Below are 27839 nucleotides of genomic sequence, written 5' to 3'. Positions count from 1 at the left end.
TATATATATATATATACACACACACACACAATATTCCAGTGTGGTTGTACAGTGAGTCTGATTAGTGTGGATCAGACTGGGGTTCTCGGTCACCCTGTGCCCCTAAATAGACACAGGGTAACTTACACATAAGAGGGGCGGGGGAACTGGACAAGAAGATTCCAGTGCTCTACAAGGTAAGCTGAGTTCCACAAGCCCCCCCGCCCAAAGTGACTTCCGTACTGATGGGCACTGATTGCTGACACTGATGGGGATTGGTCCCAGCACAGAACCCTGGGGGACCCCACTTTCCACACCTGTCCATTCTGAGTACTCCCCATTTATCACCACCCTCTGAACTCGCCCCTGTAGCCAGTTTTCAATCCATGTACTCACCCTATGGTCCATGCCAACGGACCTTATTTTGTACAGTAAACGTTTATGGGGAACTGTGTCAAATACTTTTGCAATCCAGATACACCACGTCTACAGGCCTTCCTTTATCTAGATGGCAGCTCACCTCCTCATAGAAGGTTAATAGATTGGTTTGGCAAGAACAATTTTTCATGAATCCATGCTAATTACTGTTAATGATACCGTTCATCCCCTCCAAGAGTTTACATACTATTGATGTTAGGCTAACTGGTCTGTAGTTCCCAGGGATATATCTTGGTCCTTTTTTAAATATTGGTGCTACATTGGCTTTTCTCCAATCAGCTGGTACCATACCAGTCAGTAGACCGTTCTTAAAAATTAGGAACAATGGTCTGGCAATTACCTGACTGAGTTCCTTAAGGACCCTCGGGTGCAAGCCATCTGGTCCCGGTGATTTATTAATGTCAACTCTATTCCTAATTCTATCCTCTGTTAGCCATCCTCTGTTCCTGTGACGTGTCACAAGGATAAACCTTGTAGTTTTGGTTACTGAAGCCCCCCGTTTCCCCCGTAAAGACTGAGGAGAAGAATAAATTTAGTACCTTCGCCATCTCTCTTTGTAACCAGATTCCCTTCATCATTCTTTATGGTGCCAATATGATCTGTCCTCCCTCTTTTACTATTTATGTACTTAAAGAATTTATTTTGGATTTCTTTTACTCTCCACCGCTATGTGCCTTTCGTGTTCTATCCTAGCCGCCCTGATTGCACCTTTACATTTCTTATTGCATTCTTTGTACAGTTGGAATGCTGATATTTACCCCTCAGCCTTACTGGAAGAATGACCAGGTGAAAATAAAACAGAAAATACGCAAAATAGGAAAACGAATGCAGCCAGCACATCTAAAAACTGATGAGCAGGAATATATATTTTTCTTTTTAGCTTTGTGGTTAATGAAATACTTAAAATGTATTAAAGAATATGTAAAAGCAGTGAAATGTCCTGAATTTTCTTTCATTTTCCTAATTTTAAGACCTTTGTTTATGTACATAACCGGAAAATGAATGTGGCTCAGATCCAGCAGGACTGTGAAGGAATAGGGACATTTGGGGACATCACACGTTGCTTCTCTTGTCTGGGTCTGCCCCAACTAACTTCTTATGCATCTTCATTGTTGTACTTTCCAAGCACGGATTTCAGCTTCTCTAATGCCCACTGGGTGTCCTGCGCTGAGACATCGCGGTGCCAGACAAGGCGCACCAGTCGAGGTGAAAAAATAAAAGCCTTCAACGTCACTCCCCGTCCATTTTCCTGCTCTTCTGGGGTGACTGCGCCCAGCTTCTCACATAGCTCCTCTCCCATCAGTCTGCCAGGGAGTGAAAGTAACACGATATTACTGTCCACGTCGGCCGGGTCTGCGAGACAGAGCGGAGAGCCCAGTTCCTGCACAGCTGAAGGCGCAAAAAGAGACACAAAATTGTCACATGCTGGAACAAGTGAATGGATGATGAGCACAAAATATTTTTATACATATAGTGAGAGTGCCGCAGTCTGCATCTTGGCTGGGGGGGGGGATTTAAATGGCAGTTGGAAGAGCACTATAGTGCTCAGAAGCTCTCTGTGAGCTCCCATCAGCTCCAACCTGGGAATGCTGAATCCAGACTTTAATGCCGGCTATATTTTCAAGTATTCACCAAGTTTCAGTGTGTATTCTGCAAGATTCCTGTGATCTGCTGACGCTCAGTAAACGGCAGTTGAAGCTTGGAAAATTTCTGCTGAACATGCCCCCATGCCCCTCTTCCCAGAGTGAATAGATACACCCTAATTGGACACAAGCTACAAGGAAGACTGGATGTACCAGCTATAATGGATTATTACAAGGCTGCCAGTAAAGTCGCCTTGTCCCTTGTCCCTACATACCTGGAGTTCCCTCTATGGGCTCTACTTTGTACTGTTGTCACAGCTCTTGTAGGTAAGTGATAAAGCAGATTCCCGTTAAGGTGCTTCCTGCCCCTGAGAGAAGGTTGGGAGTTTAGGTAGGACCTAGAAGGAGGGTGGGGTCAGACTGGAGTGGAAGAGGCAACATCCATCTGCTGTGCTCCTGCTTTTCCCACTTTGGGGAGAGGATGGGGTGCCCTGGGGTTCTCCATCCTAGCTCCTATCACCTAGAGAGAAGGAGAGTTACCGTGGGTCAGTGCAGGCCTGGAAGAGTTTTGGGAGTTGGTCTACCCCTCGGTCCCTCCCCTCCTTAGCCCAGGAGGAGTAGAAAGCCTACAGGGAGTGAGCACCCTTCTACAGAAGACATGAGAGCCTAAGAGAAAATGTTCCTTGCTGCTGATAGAACTATGTTAGGGTCTGCGACCCAAGAAAAGCCATGTTATTAATTGAGGCTTTCCAGTAAAAGAACGCTACCCACATCCAGCCTAGTGGTACCTTTATACAGTTGTAAAGCTGCTCTGAGGAGAGTGAGAGAGTTCTACTGATGTACTGATGACAGCAGTTGGGCCTGAGACAGGTGAGCCTAGCGACTGGAACCTCTGTGAGTGAGGGGGTGAAGCCGCGCAGCCAGTAAGGTAGAGAGGGGCATCAGTCTCCTCTAACCACCCACACATCAGGAAGAGTTGTGGGCAGAGATATTGTATTGCCCAGACGATCAATTATGTTGGGGTTCAGCTTGGCTGCTTGCTATGGCCACCTGCCAACACTCTGGATCCTGACACACTATAGACCAGGGTTTCTCCATCAGGTTTCCATGGAACCCTATGACTCCAAAAGTTGCTAGGGGTTCCTTGAGCATTGAGCCATTTCTGCCTCTCAGATAAATTCCCACTGACAGCTTAGATCTTTTTATCTATCTGTAAGGAGCATTCCTACCATTGACCACAAGTGTACCATCACACTAATGTGTCATGAGTTGTAGATATAGTAATTTTAAGCAAGGGGTTCCCTGAGACCAGAAAGTTATTTTAAGGGTTCCTCTGTTGAAAAGGTTGAGAAAGGCTGTCTTAGTCCGAAAGACCTGAACCCCAACCTCCTCCAACACTTAAAGCGGAGTTCCACACAAAAATGGAACTTCCGCTTTTCGGAACCCTCCCCCCCTCCGGTGTCACATTTGGCACCTTTCAGGGGGGAGGGGGGTGCAGATACCTGTCTAAGACAGGTATTTGCACCCACTTCCGGCATAGACTCCCATGGGAGTCTATGCCTCTTCCCGTCCCGACCGCGCTGTCTGCTGGGAACACACAGCTCCCAGGAGAGAGCAGGGACCACTAGGGACGCGCAGCGCGATTCGCGCATGCGCAGTAGGGAACCGGGAAGTGAAGCCGCAACGCTTCACTTCCTGATTCCCTCACCTAGGATGGCGGCGGCAGCTGCCGAGAACCGAGCGGGTTCTCGGCGTCCCCTGCCGACATCGCTGGACCCTGGGACAGGTAAGTGGCAATGTATTAAAAGTCAGCAGCTGCAGTATTTGTAGCTGCTGGCTTTTAATATTTTTTTTTTTTTGCGGTGTGGGTGAACCCCCGCTTTAAATGTTTGGAATGCCATAAAATAAAGACCCTGAAGTGTTCAGTATTCCCATCTAGAATTTAAATGGTTGGAATGGAAAATGTTTCAGCAAGATTATCCTTTGAGGGAATGAAACCTTTTCAATATTCTAAAGACCACAGTGACTCCATCCCAAGAAATATTCAACTTAGACTCTCTTTCCTTATACCTCATCTTCCTTCAACTCAGTCTAGATGACCATAAAGACCCCCTTACACCCGGCCTGTTACCTCTCTATTCCTCGCTCAAAAATACTCCCTAAAACTAAATACATGCTAGATCCCGACTGCGAAAAGATCTGAATTTCCATTCAAAATTTCCACCCCCGCTGGCCACAGTCTGCCCCCCCGAAAGTTTTAAGGACAGTAAACTGGCCCTTTTGTTTAGAAGCTTTGGAGACCCCTGCTTTGAAATATTATCAATGGTGGCCTTCAAATATTATCAATGGTGGCCTTCACCACCACTAGGGAACTAGCTGGAGGAGGCATTGCTTTACAGACCAATCTAAAGCATCCCCCATTAACTAATTTCTCTCTACTTTACAGTGACCAAATAATAGCTCCAAAACCTAACTGTAAATTTTGCAGAAGCCAAAAGCCAAAGAAACAGAACCATGAGTGACCATCCTCTCTTGTTCGCTCCCGAGATGGACTATAGACTAGGGACTATGGACTAAGGACTATGGACTATAGACTATTGACCAGCCATTCTCAACCAGGGTTCCATGGAACCCCAGTGTTCCTCCAGAGATTGCTAGGGGTTCCTTGAGCTGTGGTTAATTGATCTCCCATTTGATGGTGTCTTCATAGTTCCACAGCAAATACCACTTGGCAAAATAAATGGCATGACACCTGTGATCCTTTTAACTATCTCCAAGTGTGGCATTTCGACCACCACTTTAATTGGGCATTCTCCCCGCTGACCCCCAATGAATTGGTTTTAGCAGGGGTTCCCTAAGGGCTGTACAATATTTCAAGGGTTCCTCTAAGGCAGGGATCTGCAATTAGCGGACCTCCAGCTGTTACAAAACTACAAGTCCTATCATGCCTCTGCCCCTGGGTGTCATGCTTGTGGCTGTCAGAGTCTTGCTATGCCTCATGGGATTTGTAGTTCTGCAACAGCTGGAGGTCCGCTAATTGCATATCCCTGCTCTAAGGTAAGAAGGTTGAGAAAGGCTGACTATGTATATGAGGGGAATAGGGAAGTGTTTGTAGTGCACAGCAGGAGAGCAGCCTAGCGTGACAACATTGCTCCTCCATAGATACAGCATGGTGAGTCAATGTTGTCACCCTAGGATAAAACTGAGATTGGGCCTATCCCGGGAGCATGTGGCTACCAGGCTGTGTGAGGGCCTATCCAGAAATAAGAGGGCAGAGCAGGGTTGGGGCTGCGGCTTGCAGTCCAACCAGAAGTGACAGTTCTGCCGACCGGAGAACCTGTCGTGGTTGGCGGTAGAGGGGAAGCTGACGCCACTAAGGAACCAACCACCTTTACCAGGGACCACAGTGAGTAACTGAAGCAAGTACCGGAACAGCATTCTCACCGAATGGGCACGGTGGAGAATCGGGAAACTTCAGGCGGTGATCAAGTCAGGGACCCAACCAGCGGAGGTGATGCTTGCAGAGCAGCCTTGTGAGTCAAGTCACGGACTGAGCCGGTCAGCAGGGGAGAAGCTTAAGAAGTATCTAGAAGGCCAAGCTAGGGACCCAGCAGGGAATCGTGGGTGACGCTTGAGGGAGATACCACCACAAAGCTTTGAGGAGCTCAAGAGATTCAGAGTCAGTGAATCGGAGCTCAATGGGATGAAGAACTACAAGGAGAAGTTGTAGTGAAGCAAAGAGGACTGTATCGATTTGTGTTAGGAACTGTTAAAGACTGTTGCCATAGGAGACAGCAATCCTGCACGTGCAGATGTGGCGCCTTGCTGGGGGCCTTTCCCTGTACGGCTGTCCCCCTATTGAAGTCTCGGTGTCTGCCAATTGAAATTGCAACTGCTTAAGGGTGTCCTGACCCTAACCCCCTTCCCCTCAAAATATAAAAAGGACTGTTAAGAGAAATAAAACCTCTTTTCCATTCAAGAAGTGTCTGGCGCCCAATAACTTTATCCACCTTGCACCCACTATGCCTCACAACCCACCACATACAGAAGGATATCAGCTATCTTTGGCCCTGAAGGTTCTCATTAGACTGGGGGAGGCTAGAGACTTTTCTACATGCATTATATTACATTTTTGTTGTTGGATGTAGATTCAGACCTAAACCTCCAGCCAAGCCAGTGGGACTGCTGACTGGCTTGGAAGTAGAAAATGCATCCTACAAATATAGAGGGTCACTCACCATTTGCAATCTTACCATTGGCAAAGGCTTTGGCGTTTTGGTGATCTAATTTCAGGTTTTCCCGCGCATTTTTCAACGCTACCAACCCAGGAGCTGCCATGACACCAGCCTGGCGCATCCCTCCCCCAAGCAGCTTCCTGATTCGCCGTGCGTCTGCTATAAATTCTGCCGTCCCGCCGAGCAGTGAGCCCATTGGAGCCCCAAGTCCCTTAAAACATTGACAAAAAAAAATTATAATGTTAAGTGTTTATTCCACATTGTATAAGAAAAACATAATAAAAAGTGTACATTACACACCTGACCCCCGCACTCCGTACATTACATACCCCAGAACCCCTACACTATGTACATTACACACTTAATCCCCACACTCGGTACATTACAAACTTGACCCCCACACTATGTACATTACACACCTGACCCCTACACTATGTACGCTATATAATTCTGACCCCTGCACTCTGTTCATTACACACCTGACCCCTACACTATGTACAGCCGTGGCCAAAACTTTTGAGAACTGCACAAATTTTAATTTTCACCTCTGCTGCTTCAGCGTTTTTAGATCTTTTTGTCAAGTGTCAGAGGCAGTGGCGGCTGGTGATCATTTTTTTCTGGGGGGGGGCAAAAAGTAAAACCCCCCAGTTGGGTTTGGAGCACTTACCACATCTATGGTGGGCAGCGCTTCTCCCAGGCTTCATCGGCGGCTTCCCCTACCCCTGCCCTCTCCACGGGCATCGCGGGGGCTTCCATTTCCTCCTTCCTTCCCAGCAGCCAATTGGGACTCTTCTCTTTTCGGCCAGTCAGACCCGCTTCAGATTGGCTTGGTCGGATTGAGGATCAGTATTTCCATAGCGAATATTCATTCGCTGTTGTAACACCTGGGTGGGCTCGTAGCGCAATGCTCTGCGCCCCGAGCCCACCCTATTTTGAAGCCTATTAGAGTCACTGGCTCTAATAAAAAAAAAAAACACCCCCGCCGCTTTAATTCATGTGCCTCGCATCCTGAAAGGGGCCGGACGCATGCATAGAGGGTGGCGGCTGTGGATAGAGGGGGCGGCGCCCGGGATGGGCCTAATGGACGGGCCGCCACTGGTCAAAGGCTTTTATTGACAATGACATGAAGTTTACGCAAAGAGTCAATATTTGCAGTGTTGACCCTTCTTTTTCAGGACCTCTACAATTCCCCCCGGCATGCTGTCAATCAATTTCTGGGCCACATCCTGACTAATATCCAGCCCCTATTCTTGCCTGGCGTTTGTCAGAATTTGTGTGGTTTTTTTTGTACACCCTCCTCTTGAGGATTGACCACAAGTTCTTAATGGGATTAAGGTCTGGGGAGTTTCCTGGCCATGGACCCAAAATTTCGATGTTTTGTTCATCAAACCATTTAGTTATCACTTTTGCCTTATGGCAAGGTGCTCCATCATGCTAGAGAAGGCATTGTTCCTCAGTCTCACCAAACTGTTCTTGGATGGTTGGGAGAAGTTGCTCTCGGGGGATGTTTTTGTACCATTCTTTATACATGGCGGTGTTCTCAGGAAAAATTGTGAGTGAACCCACTACTTTGGCATGAGAAGTGACCCCCACACATGAATGGTCACAGGAAGCTTTACTGTTGGCATAACACAGGACTGATGGGAGCGATCACCTTTTCTTCTCCGGACAAGGTTTGGTCAGAGAAAATTTCTTTCCCCCAGTCTGCACTGGTGGTGCCACCGATCCTGCAGCTGAATCAACTGTAGGAGACGGTCGTGGAGCTTGCTGGACTTTCTTGGGCGCCCTGAAGCCTTCTTCACAAATGCAGTGGAAATGTTTTTTTATGGGATCAAGTTCATTTTCATGACAAAGAGGGACTGTGCAATTAATTGTAATTCATCTGATCACTCTTCATAACATTCTGGAGGATATGCAAATTGCCATCATAAAAACTGAGGCAGCAGACTTTATGAAAATTAATATTTGTGTCATTCTGAAAACTTTTGGCCACTATACTACATACTTCTGACCCCTGCATTACACACCTGACCCCTACACTATGTACATTACACACCTTACCCCTTCACTATGTACGTTACATACTTCTGACCCCTGCACTATGTGCATTACATACTTCTGACCCCTGCACTATGTGCATTACATACTTCTGACCCCTGCACTATGTGCATTACATACTTCTGACCCCTGCACTATGTGCATTACATAATTCGGACCCATGCACTATGTGCATTACATACTTCTGACCCCTGCACCATGTGCATTACATACTTCTGACCCCTGCACTATGTGCATTACATACTTCTGACCCCTGCACTATGTGCATTACATAAATCGGACCCATGCACTATGTGCATTACATACTTCTGGCTCATGCACTGTGTCCATTACATAATTCTGACTCATGTGCAATACTCACTGCAGATCCCTTAAACTATGTACGCTACATACTTCTGACCCCTGCACTCCATACATAGATTTAAGTTTTAAGCCCCTCTGACTGTTAGCGCCATACTTCTGACTTATGCACTGTGTCTATTACATAATTCTGACCCCTGCACTATGTGCATTACATAATTCTGACTCCTGCACTATGTGCATTACATAATTCTGACTCCTGCACTATGTGCATTACATACTTCTGGCTCATGTACTGTGTCTATTACATAATTCTGACCCCTGCACTATGTGCAATACATACTTCTGTCTCCTGCACTATGTGCATTATATAATTCTGACCCCTGCACTATGTGCATTACATACTTCTGGCTCATGTACTGTGTCTATTACATAATTCTGACCCCTGCACTATGTGCAATACATACTTCTGTCTCCTGCACTATGTGCATTATATAATTCTGACCCCTGCACTATGTGCAATACATACTTCTGTCTCCTGCACTATGTGCATTACATACTTCTGACTCCTGCTATTTGCATTACATAATTCTGACTCCTGCTATGTGCATTACATAATTCTGACTCCTGCAATACTCACTCCAGACCCCTTAAACTATTGACGCTACATACTTCTGACCCCTGCACTCCATACATAGATTCAAGTTTTAAGCCCCTCTGACTGTTGGCGCCATTCACCATGGCATGCACTCCACTATTAGCTTCACCCGCTACTTCACCCCAATCTTCAGAATTTCTCCTTTCCAAAGGTTCCCAGGTATGCCAATAACCTGTGAGAGGCGGGGCAGTTTAGTTGCCTTCAGCTGAATTGATTGTACTGTGTTCTGGTATAGCGCTACACATAACTCTACAACAATGTATCAGAATGATATACAACGATCGGATTACTTCCTGCGGCAGCACTCTATGGACCCCGTACCTTGGATAGACAGAGGGACACGGAGTCGCAGTATTTCACAATCTCTGCGGGTTCCACCCCCAGTGACACGGCAGCATTTATCAGCCGGGCCCCGTCCAGATGGACCTTCAGCCCGTAGCGATCAGCGATGTCCCGAACCTGCAGGACAGGGAATAATATGAGCGACACATGATACTCAAATGTTTTTTAGTATCCCTAGTTCTATAATGGAACTATTTCTGTCTGACATCCCATTGGTGGGAGAAATCTCCCCAATGGAACGCAGAAATTTCAACCCTCATGTACTTCATCCCAATTTCTTATAAAAAGTTTCGGCTTTATATAATGGGATTGAAGAACGCACACACCTCTTTCATATAGGAGAGCGGAAGGACACGCCCCCCCATGCGGTTGTGGGTGTTTTCCAGGCAGATGAGTTGCGTCTGAGCGAAATGGACATCCGGGTACCCGTGCTGGATTTTACTTTCCAGGTCTTGCAGGTCCAGGCGGCCGTCTTTTAGTGTCCTCACCGGGCGAGGAAATACTCCCGCCACCTGCGGAAACAGGTAGTGAATACAGCGAATATCTCAGATCCATTCATTAACGGCCATTTGCAGAAACATAGAAAGCAAGGGGGTTGTGGGACTTTAAATGAGGTGCACCTCCATCCCTAAATCTGAAATAAGAAAGGGGTATTTGGGACTTTGGGACACGTGGTAGGAGAAATTGTAAAATTGTTTAATTGGCATATAAACAAAGCGTTGAACATGAGTGGTACCTGGGCACGAAATGTGTCGAGCCTATCAATGTCATCATGTTCCCAACACATAGCATGACCTCAAGTGTGATTTTTTTTGCATCCTATAACCCATTTGTATCCTATGCTCAATAAGCATTGGCTTTTTATACTAGTTACTTCCATGGGATACTATGCGATTTCAGGTGTGTGCATAAAGATAAAAATACTCATTTTCAACGCTTTGTTTATATGCCAATTAAACAATTTTACAATTTCTCCTACCACGTGTCTTGTGCCTCACTCAAAGTCCCCCAAAAAAAATGTCTTACTTGAAGAAACAGGGAGTGAATACAGCTAATAGATCAGATCCATTCATTAACTGCCACTTGCAGAAATAGGGAGTGAATACAGCTAATAGATCAGATCCATTCATTAACTGCCACTTGCAGAAACAGGGAGTGAATACAGCTAATAAATCAGATCCATTCATTAACTGCCACTTGCAGAAACAGGGAGTGAATACAGCTAATAGATCAGATCCATTCCTTAACTGCCACTTGCAGAAACAGGGAGTAAATACAGCTAATAGATCAGATCCATTCATTAACTGCCACTTGCAGAAACAGGGAATGAATACAGCTAATAGATCAGATCCATCCCTTAACTGCCACTTGCAGAAACAGGGAGTGAATGCAGCTAATACATCAGATCCATTCATTAACTGCCACTTGCAGAAAGAGTGAATACAGCTAATAGATCAGATCCAACCCTTAACTGCCACTTGCAGAAACAGGGAGTGAATACAGCTAATAAATCAGATCCATTCATTAACTGCCACTTGCAGAAACAGGGAGTGAATACAGCTAATAGATCAGGTCCATTCCTTAACTGCCACTTGCAGAAACAGGGAGTAAATACAGCTAATAGATCAGATCCATTCCTCAATTGCCACTTGCAGAAAGAGTGAATACAGCTAATAGATCAGATCCATTCCTTAACTGCCACTTGCAGAAACAGGGAGTGAATACAGCTAATAGTGAATACGTCAGATCTGGCCATCAACTGCCACTTGTGACACAGCCTCACTCCGCACAATACATTTCAAGGTATATCTGAAACCAGAGCATCCCCCCCCCCATTTTGGATGAAGTAGGGAAGTGTTAGATTTTTATTTTGCCGTCTGCATCCTATTAGATGAGATTTCCTTTCACTTCCTGTCCAATGCACACCACAGCAGGAAGTGGGAGAAAATCTCTTCAAAGAAAAGGGAAATCCTCCCATAGATAGGTGTGAAGATTTCCTCTCTATTCCTGTTCTGGTGTCACCTCAGAATTTTGACTGATTGGTCACCAGGACAGGTGTCAACTATCGAATGGGCTCCCAATCGTGTGCCCGCTGTGACAGCCAATCACAGAAATCATATGATCGGGAAGTTCCCTCCCCCTCCTAGCATTAAAACACCCACTTAAAGGGCCGCTTTTTCACTTTACAAAAAAAAAAAAAAAAAAAACAAGAGTTCTGCTTTAATGAATTGTGCAAAATATTGTTCACAGGCGGCATTTGTAAATGTGACCCCGCAGCTCATGTCTTCCCACAGACCACCACATGGTGGCAGCACGCTCTCACCTGCGCCATGCTCCCCTGTTCATAGATGTTCATGTGCGATTCGTCCCCCAGCAGGACCTCGGCCCCCCTCCTCCGACAATGACTCATCACTGAAACAAGACACAAGTCAGACCGGGCAGAAAATTTCCGCCTCTCCTGTCAGTTTTTTAACAAGCTGGATGTTTGGATTGTTTTTATTGGGATCCTGTATACGCTTGTGCGGTTGAATACAGCGCCCCGGCGCCATGGAAACAGGGAAAAAAACATTAATTCCTTCTTCACGTCAGAGCTCCGGGGCATCCCGCCACCATCGGGGTGATTTTTTAGGGCCAATGATGAAAAAAAAAAAACAGGCCTCTAGAGGAACATTATGGAGGTCTTAAAGCTGAACGCTGGCCACAAAAAACGTAATATACAGTACTGTGCAAAAGTTTTAGGCAGATGTGAAGAAATGTATCAATTTACTAAATGGAAAATGAGCAAACAGAAGAAAAATCTAAAACCAATATTTGGTGTGACTTCCCTTTGGCTTCAAAACCAGCATCAGTTCTTACACTCGCACACATTGCACACTCGCACACATTGTACACTCACACACATTGTACACATTGTACACTCGCACACATTGTACACTCGCACACATGGTACACATTGTACACTCACACACTGTACACTCGCACACATTGTACACATTGTACACTCGCACACATTGTACACTCGCACACACTGTACACATTGTACCCTCGCACACATTGTACACATTGTACACTCACACACTGTACACTCACACACTGTACACTCGCACACATTGTACACATTGTACACTCGCACACATTGTACACTCGCACACATTGTACACTCACACACATTGTACACATTGTACACTCGCACACATTGTACACTCGCACACATTGTACACATTGTACACTCGCACACATTGTACACATTGTACACTCACACACTGTACACTCGCACACATTGTACACATTGTACACTCACACACATTGTACACTCACACACTGTACACTCACACACTGTACACTCGCACACATTGTACACATTGTACACTCGCACACATTGTACACTCGCACACATTGTACACTCGCACACATTGTACACATTGTACACGCACACACTGTACACTCGCACACATTGTACACTCGCACACGTACACATTGTACACTCGCACACACTGTGCACTCGCACACTGTACACTCGCACACTGTACACTCGCACAGATTGTACACATTGCACACTCGCACACATTTTACACATTGTACACACACACACACACACACTGTACACTTGCACACATTGTACACATTGTACACTCGCACACACTGTACACTTGTACACATTGTACACTCGCACACACTGTGCACTCGCACACATTGTAAACTCGCACACATTGTAAACTCGCACACATTGTACACTTTCACACAGCCAGGCATTTTGTAGGATTAGGTCAGGTGTATGATAAATCAATTATACCAAATGGGTGCTAATGATCATCAGTTTCATATGTAGGTTGAAAACACAGTCATTAACTGAAACAGACACAGATGTGTAAGAGGCAAAAAACTGAGTGAGGAACAGCCAAACTCTGCTACTAAGCTGAGGCTATGGAAGACGGTTTCATGTCACAGTTCATAAACCCTGGCAAGACAGAGCACAGCAACAATACACAAGGTAGTCATAATGCATCAGCAAGGTCTCTTCCCAGGCAAAGATTTCAAAGCAGACAGGGGTTTCAAGACGTGCGGTTCATGATCTTTTGAAGAAGCACAAAGAAAGGGGCAACGTTGAGGAGCGTTGACGCAGTGGTCAGGTAACATTGAGGAGAGCAGACACAGTGGTCAGGTAACGTTGAGGAGCGCAGAAGCAGTGGTCGAATAACAGAGAGGAGCGTAGACACAGTGGTCAGCCAAGGAAACTTAATGCAGCAGATGAAAGACACATCATGCTTACTTCCCTTCCACATCGGAATATGTGCAGCAGTGCCATCAGCACAGAACTGGTAGAAACCAGTGGGACCAAGGTACACCCATCTACTGTCCGAAGTCTGGAGAAAACCCAGTGGGACCCAGGTACCCCCATCTAGTGTCCGATGAAGTCTGGAGGAAACCAGTGGAACCCAGATACCCCCATCTACTGTCCGAAGTCTGGAGAAAACCCAGTGGGACCCAGGTACCCCCATCTAAGGTCCGGAGGAGTCTGGAGGAAACCAGTGGGATCTAGGTACCCCCATCTACTTACAATCAATCTTACAATTATCCACACTTCTACTACTTCTAGAGAGACCTCCACCATTAACTATCCACACTGCTACTACTTCTGGAGAGACCTGTACCATGGCTTAAACACATTACTACTACTTCTGGAGAAACCTCCACCACTTTCCACACTTCGACTACTCCTAGAGAGACCATTGATTATCCACACTTCTACTACTTCTGCAGAGACCTCCACCATGGACTTTCCACATTTCTAATACTTCTGGAAAGACCTCCACTATGCACTTCCCACACTCCTACTACTCCTAGAGAGACCTCCACGATGGACTTTTCACATGGCTACTAACTTGCCGAGGTCACCAGGTTGCCGAGACTGGTGCACCATGAAGTTACTACTCATCTGTTACTCTGGTATTTTTTGTTACTTTATTGCTCTGTGTTTTTATCCTTTGGGCCCTCCATGTGAGGATTGATGGACCCCTCTGGGACGTTTTACTACCTACATTTTATTTTAAAAAATCTAATAAATAGATTATTTGGATTCTTTAAATTCATATTCAACACTCACAGGCTGGAGTTGAAGATGCACGATAATAGGCCAATAAAAAAATCAAAGGTTTGGAAGTTTTGAAATTCTTCCCGCCTGGCTATAACTAAGAACGCAAAATTATAAATCTGCAATATTTACCCGACTAAGCATAATAAAGACAATAAATAAATAAATACAGAACTATTATATAAAAACACTAAACTCTCAGATCAATCAATCTCAATTCTGTAATTTGTTTGAAGCCAGCCATGATTTGTTTTCGCCTCTCTACATCTTCCAGCCGCTGCATTCTAATAGTTGTCTGCCAGGAAACACGCAGACTTCTAACACAGTTACTCGATATTTGAGCATATTGTCTGAATCTGTACAAGATGCCCAATGACAGGGACACTTACCTGCAATCAGATTTCCCATTGTGCCGGTAGACGCGAAGAGAGCATCCTGTTGTCCGAACAGTTGGGCGGCTTGGCGCTGAATCTCTGAAAGAAAATGTATATTATTTATATAACAGACCTGGATGTCCTCTATGGTGTCACACCTTTCATACCAGATAGCGGGGGTCTCCAAAACTTTGGCCTGTGGGCCAAATCTGGCCCTCAGCAACTGTCCTTGAAAAATACCTCAGCTGGCTGGCAGTGGTCTGTGTATTGTAAAATAAGGACTGGCGCATCTACTGCCAGCCAGCCATGACCTTCCCTCAGCTCCCCCTAATGGGCCATCCCGGATCTAAAAGGGAACTCTGGTGGGCCCTCCTGCATCTTAAAGGGAACTCAGGTGGGCCCTCCTGTATCTTAAAGGGAACTCTGGTGGGCCCTCCTGCATCTAAGGTGGGACCCTGATGGCCCTCTTGGATCTAAGAGGGCACTCTGATGGGCTCCCCTGGATCTAATGGGGAACTCTACTGGGCCCTCCTGAATCTAAAAGGGTAACTCTGGTGAGCCCTCCTTGATCCAAAGGGGGATTCTGATGGGCCCTCCTGAATCTAAGAAGGTATTCTGATAGGCTCTTTTAAGGGGGACTCTGATTCTCTGATCCTCCTGGATTTAAGGTGAGATTCTGATGGGCCCTCCTGAATCTAAAGGGGGAACTCTGATGGACCTTCCTGGATCTATAGATGGGCTCTATTGAATCTAAGGTGGGAACCTGATGGGCTCTCTTAGATCTAAGTGGGGACTCTGATGGGCCCTCCTGGATCACAGCATGGGGGGGGGGGGGGACTCTGATGGGCTTTCTTACATTTAAGGGGGGCTCTGATGGGCCCTCCTGGATCTAAGAGGAGACTCTAATGGACCTTTCTGAATGCAAGGGTAGACTTGCATAATAATTTTTTTCAGCCTGCGAGTATTTATAAAAGACATAATGTGGCCCTTATACTGAAAAGTTTGGAGGTCCTGGGCCCTGCCATGTGGGAACACATCAGCAGGAGAGCGCTGTACAATCAGCTAGATTGGTTTTTGGATTGTGACTGCACATGCTCACTCACACATGTGGACACACCATCCAATCATAGGCTTGGCTTTCTCTCCGCTTTTATGGATTGGCTGCCATGCCGCTCTTATGAAATAATAAAGTTCTGTACATTTGAATTGATGACATTTTAGAATATTGACTCCTTGGGGGCGGGCGGTAATTAAAATGTATTCGCTCACCATTTACAGTGGGATCTTCTCCATAGACATCGTCCCCGACTTCCGCCTCGGCCATCGCTCTTCTCATCTCGGCGCACGGCTTGGTCACGGTGTCACTTCGGAGGTCCACCACTGCAGCCTCGCCGCCTCCCTTCTCCGTCCTGGGGGTGTACATGGTGCGGAGGGATGTGGCTGCCACTGGGTAGGGCAGAGCGGTGGTAGAGGTTACCGCTAATCTTCTCCACTGCGGAAGAAGGAACCCCGAAATATGGTCAAGCTAGGAGAAGAAAAATCATCGAAGTTTTTAATGCACTGATACAACGCACTGACGCAACGCACTGATATGATGCACTGATACAACACACTGATACCATGCACTGATATAATGCACTGATACTACGCACTGACACAACGCACTGATATAACACACTCATACAACACACTGATACAGCACACTAACACAACGCACTGATAAAACACACTGATATAATGCACTGATACCATGCACTGATATAACACACTCATACAGCACACTGACACAACACACTGACACAACGCACTGATATCATGCACTGATACAACGCACTGATATCAAGCACTGATACAACGCACTGATACAACGCACTGATATCATGCACTGATACCATGCACTGATATAACGCACTGACACAACACACTGATACCATGCACTGATATAACGCACTGACACAACGCACTGATACTACGCACTGACACAACACACTGACACAAAGCACTGATACCATGCACTGATACAATGCACTGATACAACGCATTGACACAACGCACTGATACAATGCACTGATACAACGCACTGACACAACGCACTGACACAACGCACTGATAATACTCACTGATACAACGCACTAACACAACGCACTGACACCATGCACTGATATAACGCACTGACACAACACACTGACACAAAGCACTGATACCATGCACTGATAATACGCACTGATACAATGCACTGATACAATGCACTGACACAACGCACTGACACAACGCACTGATACAACGCACTGACACAACGCACTGACACAACGCACTGACACAACGCACTGATACCATGCACTGATAATACTCACTGATACAACGCACTGATACAACACACTGACACAACGCACTGACACCATGCACTGATAATATGCACTGATTAAACGCACTGACACAACACACTGATACAACGCACTGATATAATGCACTGATACCATGCACTGATACAACGCATTCTATGACGCACTGATACAAAGCATTGCTTTTATGCTTTTTTTCTTTAAACTTTAATGCTCCTCTAACTCTAATCTCAATGATGAGATGCGACACACGGTCGGGTGTCTTTAAATATAAGCGGCCCACGTCTCCCCTCAGCGATTGTTTTCTATGTCTTTGCATTGCGCTGGCGTTGAACTGATCGCAGCTCCATGCCCCCCCGGTGTGAATGTGCCCCTAGAAATAAAAGATTGCCCCCCTCCCCCTTCTCCTCTCCCGAAAACGCCTTCAAGAGAAAATAAAGGGTCAGAAAAAAAGACGCCACGGGGCGATCAGACAGAACCTCAAAAAGAGCGATAACCTGAAAGATAGAGAAAGCCAACGATCGAATAACTCCCAGAAAGACGTACACATCGCTAGAATAGAATGAAAATGATTAAAAGTAATCGAACAGAATATAAAATAATAGAATCAAATCCTCCTCTACAATACCCGGCGCCACCTACACAATGTCGCCCCTCGGATGCGACTCTCCGCAGTGCTGCTGACATTTATAACAAAACCAGAAAACCTGGAATTTGAACGCTCTGAGCCGCAGTGCATTGTGGGCCACTGAGGACTTTTAACCATTTCCCAGCATGCAAAGGGGTGACCTTAACTGGCTGGAGATCCAGGAGGAGAAGGAGGGGAAGGGGGGGGGGGGGTGAAGCAGGGATAGGGGGAGGGGAGGGGGGGGGGGTGAAGCAGGGATAGGGGGAGGGGAAGGGGGGGGTGAAGCAGAGTCTGCAGTTAAATCGAATTCCCAGTCTAAATATAACCGTCCCAATAAAAACGGGTGCAGATGTTGCCGGGACTCATCTACTTTTACGGGATGAGCTGTTACTTTTACTGGCAGACAATAAAATGATACTTTGTTTCTCTTCTTAGTGTATCTAAACCCAAGGCTTGCATCTTTAGTCTGGGAGTGTGGAAGGGTCGGACCCCCCTGTCAGACATTTATTTGTGGCGATGCGCCATATTTTGTTCCCGGTGACCGCGGCCAAGAATGGGAAACCCAACCAACATTTTACAGTTGTCACCGCAGACAGAAAAGACGGAAAATCCTCCATCACTGACATCTGCGGAAAGATTTCCTCTCACTTCCTGTTGTGTCTCCGGGACAGGAAGTAAAGTGAAATCTCCCCTAATAGACGATAGGAACACGACAGCTTCTGTGTCTTCACACTCCACTCAAATCGTGTAAAAAAAAAGAAAAAAAAAAAAAAAGTTTTCCTAGTGATTTTGACATTTTTTCATACACATGTTTAATCAGGATTTTTTTATTTCTTTTTTTTTGCTAGAAAATGACTTGAAGCCCCCAAACATGATATATATTCTGAAAGCAGAGACCCCGGAGAATAAAATGGTGGCCGTTGCAAATTTTTATGTTGCACAATGTTTGCATTGCTGTTTATTAAATGCAGATTTTTTAAGAGCAAATACACTTAAATGAACTACTTCAATACCGGGCACTTTCACCCCCTTTTTTCGGCTTTAATATTTGAGGATATACTCAAAAATGGTTCATATTCCTGCCCAGGCCAGCTTTCAGCGCTGTCACACTTTGACTGACAATTGCGCGGTCATGGGGCGCTGTACCCATATGACATTTTTATCATTGTTTTGGGACAGATAGAGCTTTCTTTTGGTGGTATTTAATCACCACTGGGGTTTTATTTTTGCTAAACAAACAAATATAGACTGAAAATTAAAAAAAGAAAAAAAGTTTTCTTCGTTTCTGTTATACAATTTTGCAAATAAGTCATTTTTCTTCTTCACTGATGGGTACTGATGAGAAGACACTGATAGGGACTGATAGTGGGCACTGATGGTTACTAATGAGGAGGCACTGATAGGCGGCACTGATAGGGACTGACAGGCGGCACTGATGGGCACTGATAGGTGGCACTGAGTGGTACTGATGAGGTACTGATGAGGAGGCCCTGATGAGGGGGCACTGATAGGCGGCACTTTTAGGTGGCACTTTCTGGTATAACCACTCAAAGTCCAGCAACATACCAGTACGCCGCTGGTCCTTGTTGGGCATATATTATAATGTTATTTTTTTTATGCTGCCTGTGGATGAAAAAAGAGAACCTAACAGATTCCTCCATTCATATTGATCATATTCTAATGGTGGTATGCCCACCATTAGAATACCGCCCTGCATCCACCCACTTCTAATGATGGGCATACATGCACCTCTCTTTTTTTAACTGTGGTGGTGAAATCACCTCCTACAGCGCTTTACATATCGTGAGAGCAAACCACATTGCTGTCAAAATAAATAAATCTGCGCTGCAGCTGAATGGCGTACCTGAAAAGCAAGCAATGGTAACAATAAAACATTAACACAATAAAACAACTTTTTTTATTGCAATCTGTACCAAAAAAGTAAAAAATATATGCCGAAGCATGGGGGCAATCCACCCCTAATGTTAGGGGTAAATCGCCCCTCCACCCCTGCCCCCATGCTTCGGCATATATGCTCTTTTTTTTAACTGTGGTGGTGAAATCACTTCCTAAAGCGCTGGAGTCACGGCTTTACGTATTGTGAGAACAAACCCTGTTGCTGTCAGATTAAATAAACTCGTGCTCCAGCTGAATGGCGTACCTCCAAAGCAAATAATGGTTAACAATAAAACAAAGTAACATTATGAGGGTGGCACAGTGGTGTAGTGGGTAGCACTTTCACCTAGCAGTAAGACGGGTCGCTGGTTCGAATCTCAACCATGACACTACCTGCCTGGAGTTTGCATGTTCTCCCTGTGTCTAATCCTGTCTAAATTATCCCTAGTATGTATGAATGTGAGTTAGGGACCCTTAGATTGTAAGCTCCTTGAGGGTAGGGACTGATGTGAATGTACAATGTATATGTAAAGCGCTGCGCAAATTGATGGCGCTATATAAGTACCTTAGATAAAAATAAATTACAGTATAACAGTAGGACATACCATACCTGCAAAGCAAATACAGTAAACCATAGTAACATTAAAACATTACAGTTAAGCATAAAATACAGTAACAATAGAGAGAGAACAAACTATTTTTGTCTTTTTAAATTTTTTTTGTGTTTTTTTACATTTTTTGCACTTTTATTTTAAATGTAAACGCTCCAGATTAGGGTCTCTCAAAATGTGATGGCCATCTCAACTTTCGAGATCCTGTGATAGTGTGCCCTAGGACTGTGCAGTGCTGTACACTACGCTAATTCTCCACTAGTGTGTGGTAGCGACGGAAACATTCACAGATGCAGAGACCAGGTTTCTTTGGGGTGCTCTTTGGGCAGGGGTACCACGGAGGACTTCTGGAAAGTGCCTCTAATGCAGCTGGCTCACTGCATTTGCATTGGGAAGTTGGGGGACAGCACCGTCTGGAAACAGAAGGGCTGTGATGATCTCTTCCTGGAATTTTAGGAAGGATCCAGTTCGTCCTGACGCTTTGTATATTCCTACTATCACAACCCCCCCCAAAAAAAATCCCCTCTCCTACTCTCCTAGCACAATTACTCTCCCTTCTGCCATATCACCTCTTCTAGCGCATCCCCATCGCCCCCTATCCCCGCTCCTAGCACAAATCCTCTTCCCCCATCCCTCTCCCAACACAAATCCCCCTAAATCACCACTGCTAGCAACCCCCTATCAGGGCTGGGCTCAGCCCTTCCTTCTCTGAGCTGGCCGCTCAGCTGTCGGCTAATTGCCAGCTCCTATCTCTCCACAGTGACTCAGCTGTTGATGATATCCTGCTCGTCAGTCCTGGCTACTGTCCTAGCCATCCAGCTCACTTCATCTCTGCCTTCGTCTTTGGTCACATCTCAGAGACTTTCTCCTGCGTTCCTGTTGAAGACTTGCTCGGTTGACATCCCTTCTGGCTCCTGATCCTGCTTGCTGTACTACTACGTTGATCTCTAGCTCTCTGACATTGGCTTGGCTGACTACCCGATCTGGTTACTGAACTCTGGCTATGTATTGACTACGCTTACTCTGTTTACCTTTTTATTATTATTAATAAAGTGTGATTAACTGTACTTCTGTCTCGGTCTGATTCATGGTTTCTGACCCCCCCCCCCCCCAAATTTCCCCTCCCAGAACAATTTTTGCCCCCTACCACCCCCCAAATCCCCCCTACCAACACAAATCCCTTTCCTCCATAGTCTCCTCATGGCACCCTCCCCCACCTCACATTATACCACAGTGCCCAGGGCAGCCGCCCCTCCTGCCAACCCCTTGTCCCAGCCCTGATTGGAGCTTATCAATCATTAGATGTGGTGGCTGCATTCGTTTTCTTTTTTTTAGGGGTTTCCCCCCTCTGTTGTCACCTAGTGATCTGGCCAGTAACACACCTCCTGTATTAGAGTGCAACCCCATTCTGCATGAAGAAGCACAGGGGGCACCTTTGGACAGAAGCATTGTTGGGGGATAGGGGCGTGTTAGGATGGACTAGCCGATCTAGATAAACTAACAAAATGAGGCGAAGGAGGAGAAAAAAAAGTAATCAATTATTCTCTATGGAGAGGGTTCACATCTCCACTCCAAGTCGCCTGAAGCCCAAAAAAGTTCTGGAGCTTTTTTTTTGTTGCTCAAATTTGGAAGATTTGCGCATTTTTGGCCCGTTTTTATCCCCATACAAATTAATGGAATTCACAATCCACTTGTATGAAATCCATTCAATTGTATGGGGATAAAAACGGGTCACAAATGCGCAGACCTTCCACATTTCAGCTACAAAAAAGCTCCAGAACTTTCAGTCATATGACCGGGATGCCAACTCCCCCTCCCAGCGTTATCCCACCTAAAGGGCCGTCAAGAGGCAGCGTGAAACAACCCTTCGCAGCCATATTTTAGCAGGGTTTAGGCACTTCAGAGGGAGTGTGCAGCCTCCCGTCACATGATTCCGTGCAACCCATCGCTCCCGATAGACAAACCAGGGAGCGTTTGCGGCATTTCCATAAAAGCGCGATTGGACGGTGGAACGTACATTTTTTTTTTTTCTACGATTTGCCATTTCACTTTATAGAAAAAAGCGGAGTTCCGCTTTAAATGAACTTGCACAAAATATCGCACTGCGTTTACAGTGCTGCATTTCTAATGTGACCCGTGTGTCATCCCACAGACCACCACATGGTGGCAGCACGCTCTCACCTGCGCCATGCTCCCCTGTTCATAGATGTTCATGTACGATTCGTCCCCCAGCAGGACCTCGGCCCCTCTCCTCCGACAATGACTCATCACTGAAACAAGACACAAGTCAGACCGGGCAGAAAATTTCCGCCTCTCCTGTCAGTTTTTTAACAAGCTGGATGTTTGGATTGTTTAATTGGGATCCTGTATACGCTTGTGCGGTTGAATACAGCGCCCGGCGCCATGGAAACAGGAAAAAAAGTCATTCCTTCTTCACGTCAGAGCTTCGGGGCAGGCCCGCGGCATCCCGCCACCATCAGAGCGATTTAATAGGGCCGATGATAAAAATAGGGCCCCTAAAGGAACATTATGAAGCCTTAAAGCTGAACTCCGGCCACAATATTAAAATATTCCATATACAGCAATACCTTGAATTACGAGCATAATTCGTTCCAGAAGAATGCTTGTAATCCAAAGCACTCGTATATCAAAGAGAGTTTCCCCATAAGAAATAATTGAAAATCATATAATCTGTTCCACAGCCACTGCTTGTCTATGCAGTACCGCATGTGGCCAGAGGTGCGGGGGGCGCCGGAGACACTCAGAAACAATCGGAGACGCTCAGAGACACTTGGGAACTGAGTGTTCCTGAGCGTTTCCGAGCGTTTCCGAGCATCTCCGAGCATCTCCGAGTGCCACCTCTGGCCAAATGCAGTACTGCACACTCCAGAGGCTTGAATCCTGTTCGTTTTGCTAGACAACGCTAGCAAAGCGAGTCAGAATTTAAAAAAAAAACAGCTCGTATTGCGAAACGCTCGTAAACTCCGTTAATCACAATCCGAGGTTCCACTGTATTGAAAATGAACTGATCATGCCAAAAAAACTGTCTTTTATTTTCGATTGCGATAATATGAATCCCTTATCTCAGGGTTTGGCTCCTTTTTTTAACCACCTCAGCTCCGGGAGATTTACCCCCCCTTCAATAAAATTGTCATCCTTTGTTTTCCCACAAATAGAGCTTTCTTTTGGTGATATTTGATCATCTCTGTGGTTTTTATTTTTTGTGCTATAAACAAAAAAAGACCAAAAATTTTGAAAAAAATTTTTTTTTTACTTTCTGATATTAGGGCCAGTTCACACCAGATGCAGTTCCGTGCCCTTTTTTCTGCACTATGCATGCACAGTGTTTTCCATGTATTCCAATGGCTCTAGTTCACATCCGGTGCAGAAACCAACCTGAAACTGACTGCATGGCGTGAACTAGAGCCATTGGAATACATGGAAAACACTGTGCATGCATTTTGTGCAGAAAAAAAACGCATGGAATCTGAACCGAACTGCGTCTGGTGTGAACTAGCACTTAAAGATATCAAATAAAAGTTCAGTGGAAAAGGGAGGGGCCTCCAATCTGCGCATCTTCAGTGTACAAGTAGACAATTCTCTGAAGCCGGTTAGCTGCACGGATCGGAGGCCCCTCCCCTCTCCACTGAACACAGGGAAAAGAGACCTGCAAAGACACATGGAGCTGCCGCCAACCCTCCACCCCGTCGCCTGCTGCCAGTCTGTGAGAGGCAGAGCCAAGGCACTCTACTGCACTGGGGGCACCTGAGATGTAAGGAGGCACTCCGCTAGGGGGTACGTGTGATGTAAGGAGGGACTCTGCTGGGGACACCTAATGTAAGGAAGCACTCCACTGGGGGGCACCTGAGATGTAAGAAGGCACTCCGCTGGGGGGCACCTGTGATGTAAGGAGGGACTCCGCTGGGGACACCTAAGATGTAAGGAGGGACTCCGCTGGGGACACCTGATGTAAGGAAGCACTCCGCTGGGGGGCACCTGTGATGTAAGGAGGCACTCCACTGGGGGGGGCACCTGTGATGTAAGGGTCACTCCGCTGGGGACACCTGATGTAAGGAGGCATTCCACTGGCAACACCTGATTTAAAGAGGTACTCCGCTGGGGACACCTGATGTAAGGAGGGACTCTGCTGGGGGCACCAGTGATGTAAGGAGGGACTCCACTGGGGACACCTGATGTAAGGAGGCACTCCGCTGGGGACACCTGATGTAAGGAGGCACTCCGCTGGGGGCACCTGATGTAAGAAGGTACTCCGCTAGGGACACCTGATGTAAGGAGGGACTCCGCTGGGGACACCTAATGTAAGGAGGCACTCCGCTGGGGACACCTAATGTAAGGAGACACTCTGCTGGGGGCACCTGATGTAAGGAGGCACTGTGCTGGGGACACCTGATGTAAGGAGACACTCCGCTGGGGACACCTGATGTAAGGAGGGACTGCGCTGGGGGCACCTAATGTAAGGAGGTACTCCGCTGGGGGCACCTGTGATGTAAGGAAGGACTCCACTGGGGGCTCCTGTGATGTAAGGAGGGACTCCGCTGGAGGCACCTGTGATGTAAGAAGGCACTCCACTGGGGGCACCGATGATGTAAAAAGGGACTCCGCTGGGGCACCTGTTATGTAAGGAGGGACTCCGCTGGGGGCACCTGTGATGTAAGGAGGGACTCAGCTGGGGGCATCTGTGATGTAAGGAGGCACTTTGCTGGGGGCACCTGTGATGTAAGGATGGACTCAGCTGGGGACATCTGATGTAAGGAGGGACTTCACTGGGGGCACCTGTGATGTAAGGAGGGACTCCGCTGGGGACACCTGATGAAAGCATGGACTCCGCTGGGGACACCTGATGTAAGGAGCCACTCCGTTGGGGACACCTAATGTAAGGAGGCACTCCGCTGGGGGCACCTGTGATGTAAGGAGGGACTCCGCTGGGGGCACCTGTGATGTAAGGAGGGACTCCGCTGTGGACACCTGATGTAAGGAGGCACTCCGCTGGGGACACCTAATGTAAGGAGGGACTCCACTGGGGGCACCTGTGATGTAAGGAGGGACTCCGCTTGGGGCACCTGTGATGTAAGGAGGGACTCCGCTTGAGGACACCTGATGGCATCTGGTGGCAAGTGACATGCTCAGGGCTCCCACTGATTGTACATTATGGTGAGTTGAATTATTTTAGATTACAATGTAATAATAGAAATAATGTGCTCCAATCATTCTGACACCATAACAACCATGGTGCCGGGATGATTGAAGTGCCAACACCAGATGTTTGTCTGCTGATTGTTAAACTTTCTAGAATACAGATATTGCTATTGTGGTGTAGGATCTGGGCCTGCTGTCCCTCCATCCCTCCTTCTTTCCTTCCTTCTCTCTCCTTCCCTCCCCATTTCTTTCTTTCTCCCTCCATCCCTCGTTCATCTTAGACCACCCCCTTTGAGCCATGCCCCCTTTAAGCCATGCCCACTAGCTAGTTTAAACCACGTCCACTGCAATCAGGGCAATCAAAAGGTTAAATGTGTGCCTACTGAGTGCTTTCTAACTGTGTTGGGGGGAGGGGGGTGCTTGTACTGTAAGAAGACAGAGATCTGTGTTCCTGCTTAGCAGAAACACAAGATCTCTGTCTCCTCTCACACAACGGCGATATGCCTTGATTAGATAGGCAGCCCGCCATTCTATATGCCTCGGGACATTGGGCCTGCCGGACCTGCTGATTGGCTCCCATTGTGTCCAATGACAGCGGAAGCAGGTCGCTGGCACCACGCATGTGCGCACCCCAGACCCTGAAGAAAAAAAAAAAATCACGTACGTGATTTTGTGCTAAAGGGCCGCCCTGCCGCAGTAAATGTATTGCTTTTGTGTCCTTTATAATCGCAGGGTGGATCTCGGGAAAGGAGGAAATATTTATATGGAAAAAAAGAAGAAATATTTATATGGAAAAAAAAAAAGAGGAAATATTTATATGGAAAAAAAAGAAGAAATATTTATATGGAAAAAAAAAAAGAGGAAATATTTATATGGAAAAAAAAAGAGGAAATATTTATATGGAAAAAAAAGAAGAAATATTTATATGGAAAAAAAGAGCAAATGTTTATATGGAAAAAAAAATATTTATATGGAAAAGAAAAAAGAGGAAATATTTATATGACAGGATGAGGTGAAATAACTAATAGTGTTATAGCTAGCAACACAATGAAAAGTTTAATGAAAGTTTGTTTGTGTTTTATTTTGTTTGTATAAATGTATCACTATTAAATTGGAATGTATTAACATGTGATAGGGCAGATTGATTCAACAGGAAATGTGATACAATGTACTGATTCAACACACTGATACGATGCGCTCAGTGCTGGGACAAGGTCATCTAGAGCCCAGGGTGAACAAGCCAAACTGCGCCCCCCTCGGGAATCGGCTGTCGAAAGCGACGTACTAATGATCCGAAAATCGGCAGAATGTTCGTCGTACAAAATTTTACTTCCGATTTTCGTATCATGTGCATCATGTAGGCCTTTACCCTCTTGTACTTTATTGTATTATAACTGTATGGCCTCCCTTTTATATTGTACAGCGCTGCATAAACTGTTGGCGCTATATAAATCCTGAATAATAATAACATAAAATAATAGAATAGAAAAAAAATATATAAAATAATAAAACAGAATAGAAAAAAATATTAAAACAGAATCTCATATAAAATACCCGGTGTCACCTACACAATGTCGCCCCTCGGATGCGACTCTCCGCAATCCTGCTGACATTTATAACAAAACAGGAAAACCTGGAATTTGAACACGCCGAGCCGCAGTGCATTGTGGGCCGCTGAGGACTTTTAACCATTTCCCAGCATGCAAAGGGGTGACCTGAACTGGCTGGAGATCCAGGAGGAGAAGGAGGGGAAGGGGGGTGCAGCAGGGCTGGAGGAGGGAAGGGGGGTGAAGCAGGGATAGGGGGAGGGGAAGGGGGTGAAGCAGGGATAGGGGGAGGGGAGAGGAGGGTGAAGCAGAGCTGCAGCTAAATCGAATCCTCAGTCTAAATATAACCGTCCCAATAAAACGAGTGCAGATGTTGCCGGGACTCATCTACTTTTACGGGATGAGCTGTTACTTTTACTGGCAGACAATAAAGTGATACAGTACTTTGTTTCTCTTCTTAGTTTATCTAAAGCCAAGACTTGATCTATAAGTCTGGGAGTGTGGAAGGGTCGGAGCCCCTGTCAGGCGTTTATTTGTGGCGATGCGCCATATTTGTCCCGGTGACAACGGCCAAGAATGGGAAACCCGACATTTTACAG

The 27839-nt window shown here is 46.1% G+C and overlaps 1 protein-coding gene across 6 annotated transcripts; it reads right to left on the bottom strand.

Moving 5' to 3' along the window:
* Positions 1-56: 56 nt before the first annotated feature.
* On the bottom strand, positions 57-27278 carry LOC141113673 (uncharacterized). 6 transcript variants are annotated; one of them, XM_073606914.1, is made up of 9 exons: positions 27262-27278; positions 22718-22806; positions 16329-16584; positions 15075-15158; positions 11917-12005; positions 9920-10105; positions 9573-9710; positions 6254-6446; positions 57-1806 (listed from the first exon to the last, which is right to left on the bottom strand). In XM_073606914.1, the coding sequence occupies exons 2-9, from the start codon at positions 22802-22804 to the stop codon at positions 1514-1516; spliced, it is 1326 nt and encodes a 441-aa protein (XP_073463015.1). In that variant the 5' UTR covers positions 22805-22806; positions 27262-27278; the 3' UTR covers positions 57-1513. The 6 variants fall into 6 exon arrangements, with proteins under 6 accessions (XP_073463015.1, XP_073463017.1, XP_073463016.1 ...); XM_073606916.1 differs by lacking the exon at positions 27262-27278 and having other exon boundaries at positions 16329-16551; XM_073606915.1 differs by lacking the exons at positions 22718-22806; positions 27262-27278 and adding an exon at positions 18030-18145 and having other exon boundaries at positions 16329-16551.
* Between the last annotated feature and the right edge of the window lie 561 nt (positions 27279-27839).

Source organism: Aquarana catesbeiana, linkage group LG12 (genome assembly GCF_042186555.1).
Source record: "Aquarana catesbeiana isolate 2022-GZ linkage group LG12, ASM4218655v1, whole genome shotgun sequence".
Lineage (NCBI taxonomy): Eukaryota > Metazoa > Chordata > Amphibia > Anura > Ranidae > Aquarana > Aquarana catesbeiana.
This window is presented reverse-complemented; position numbering and strand designations above follow the sequence as displayed.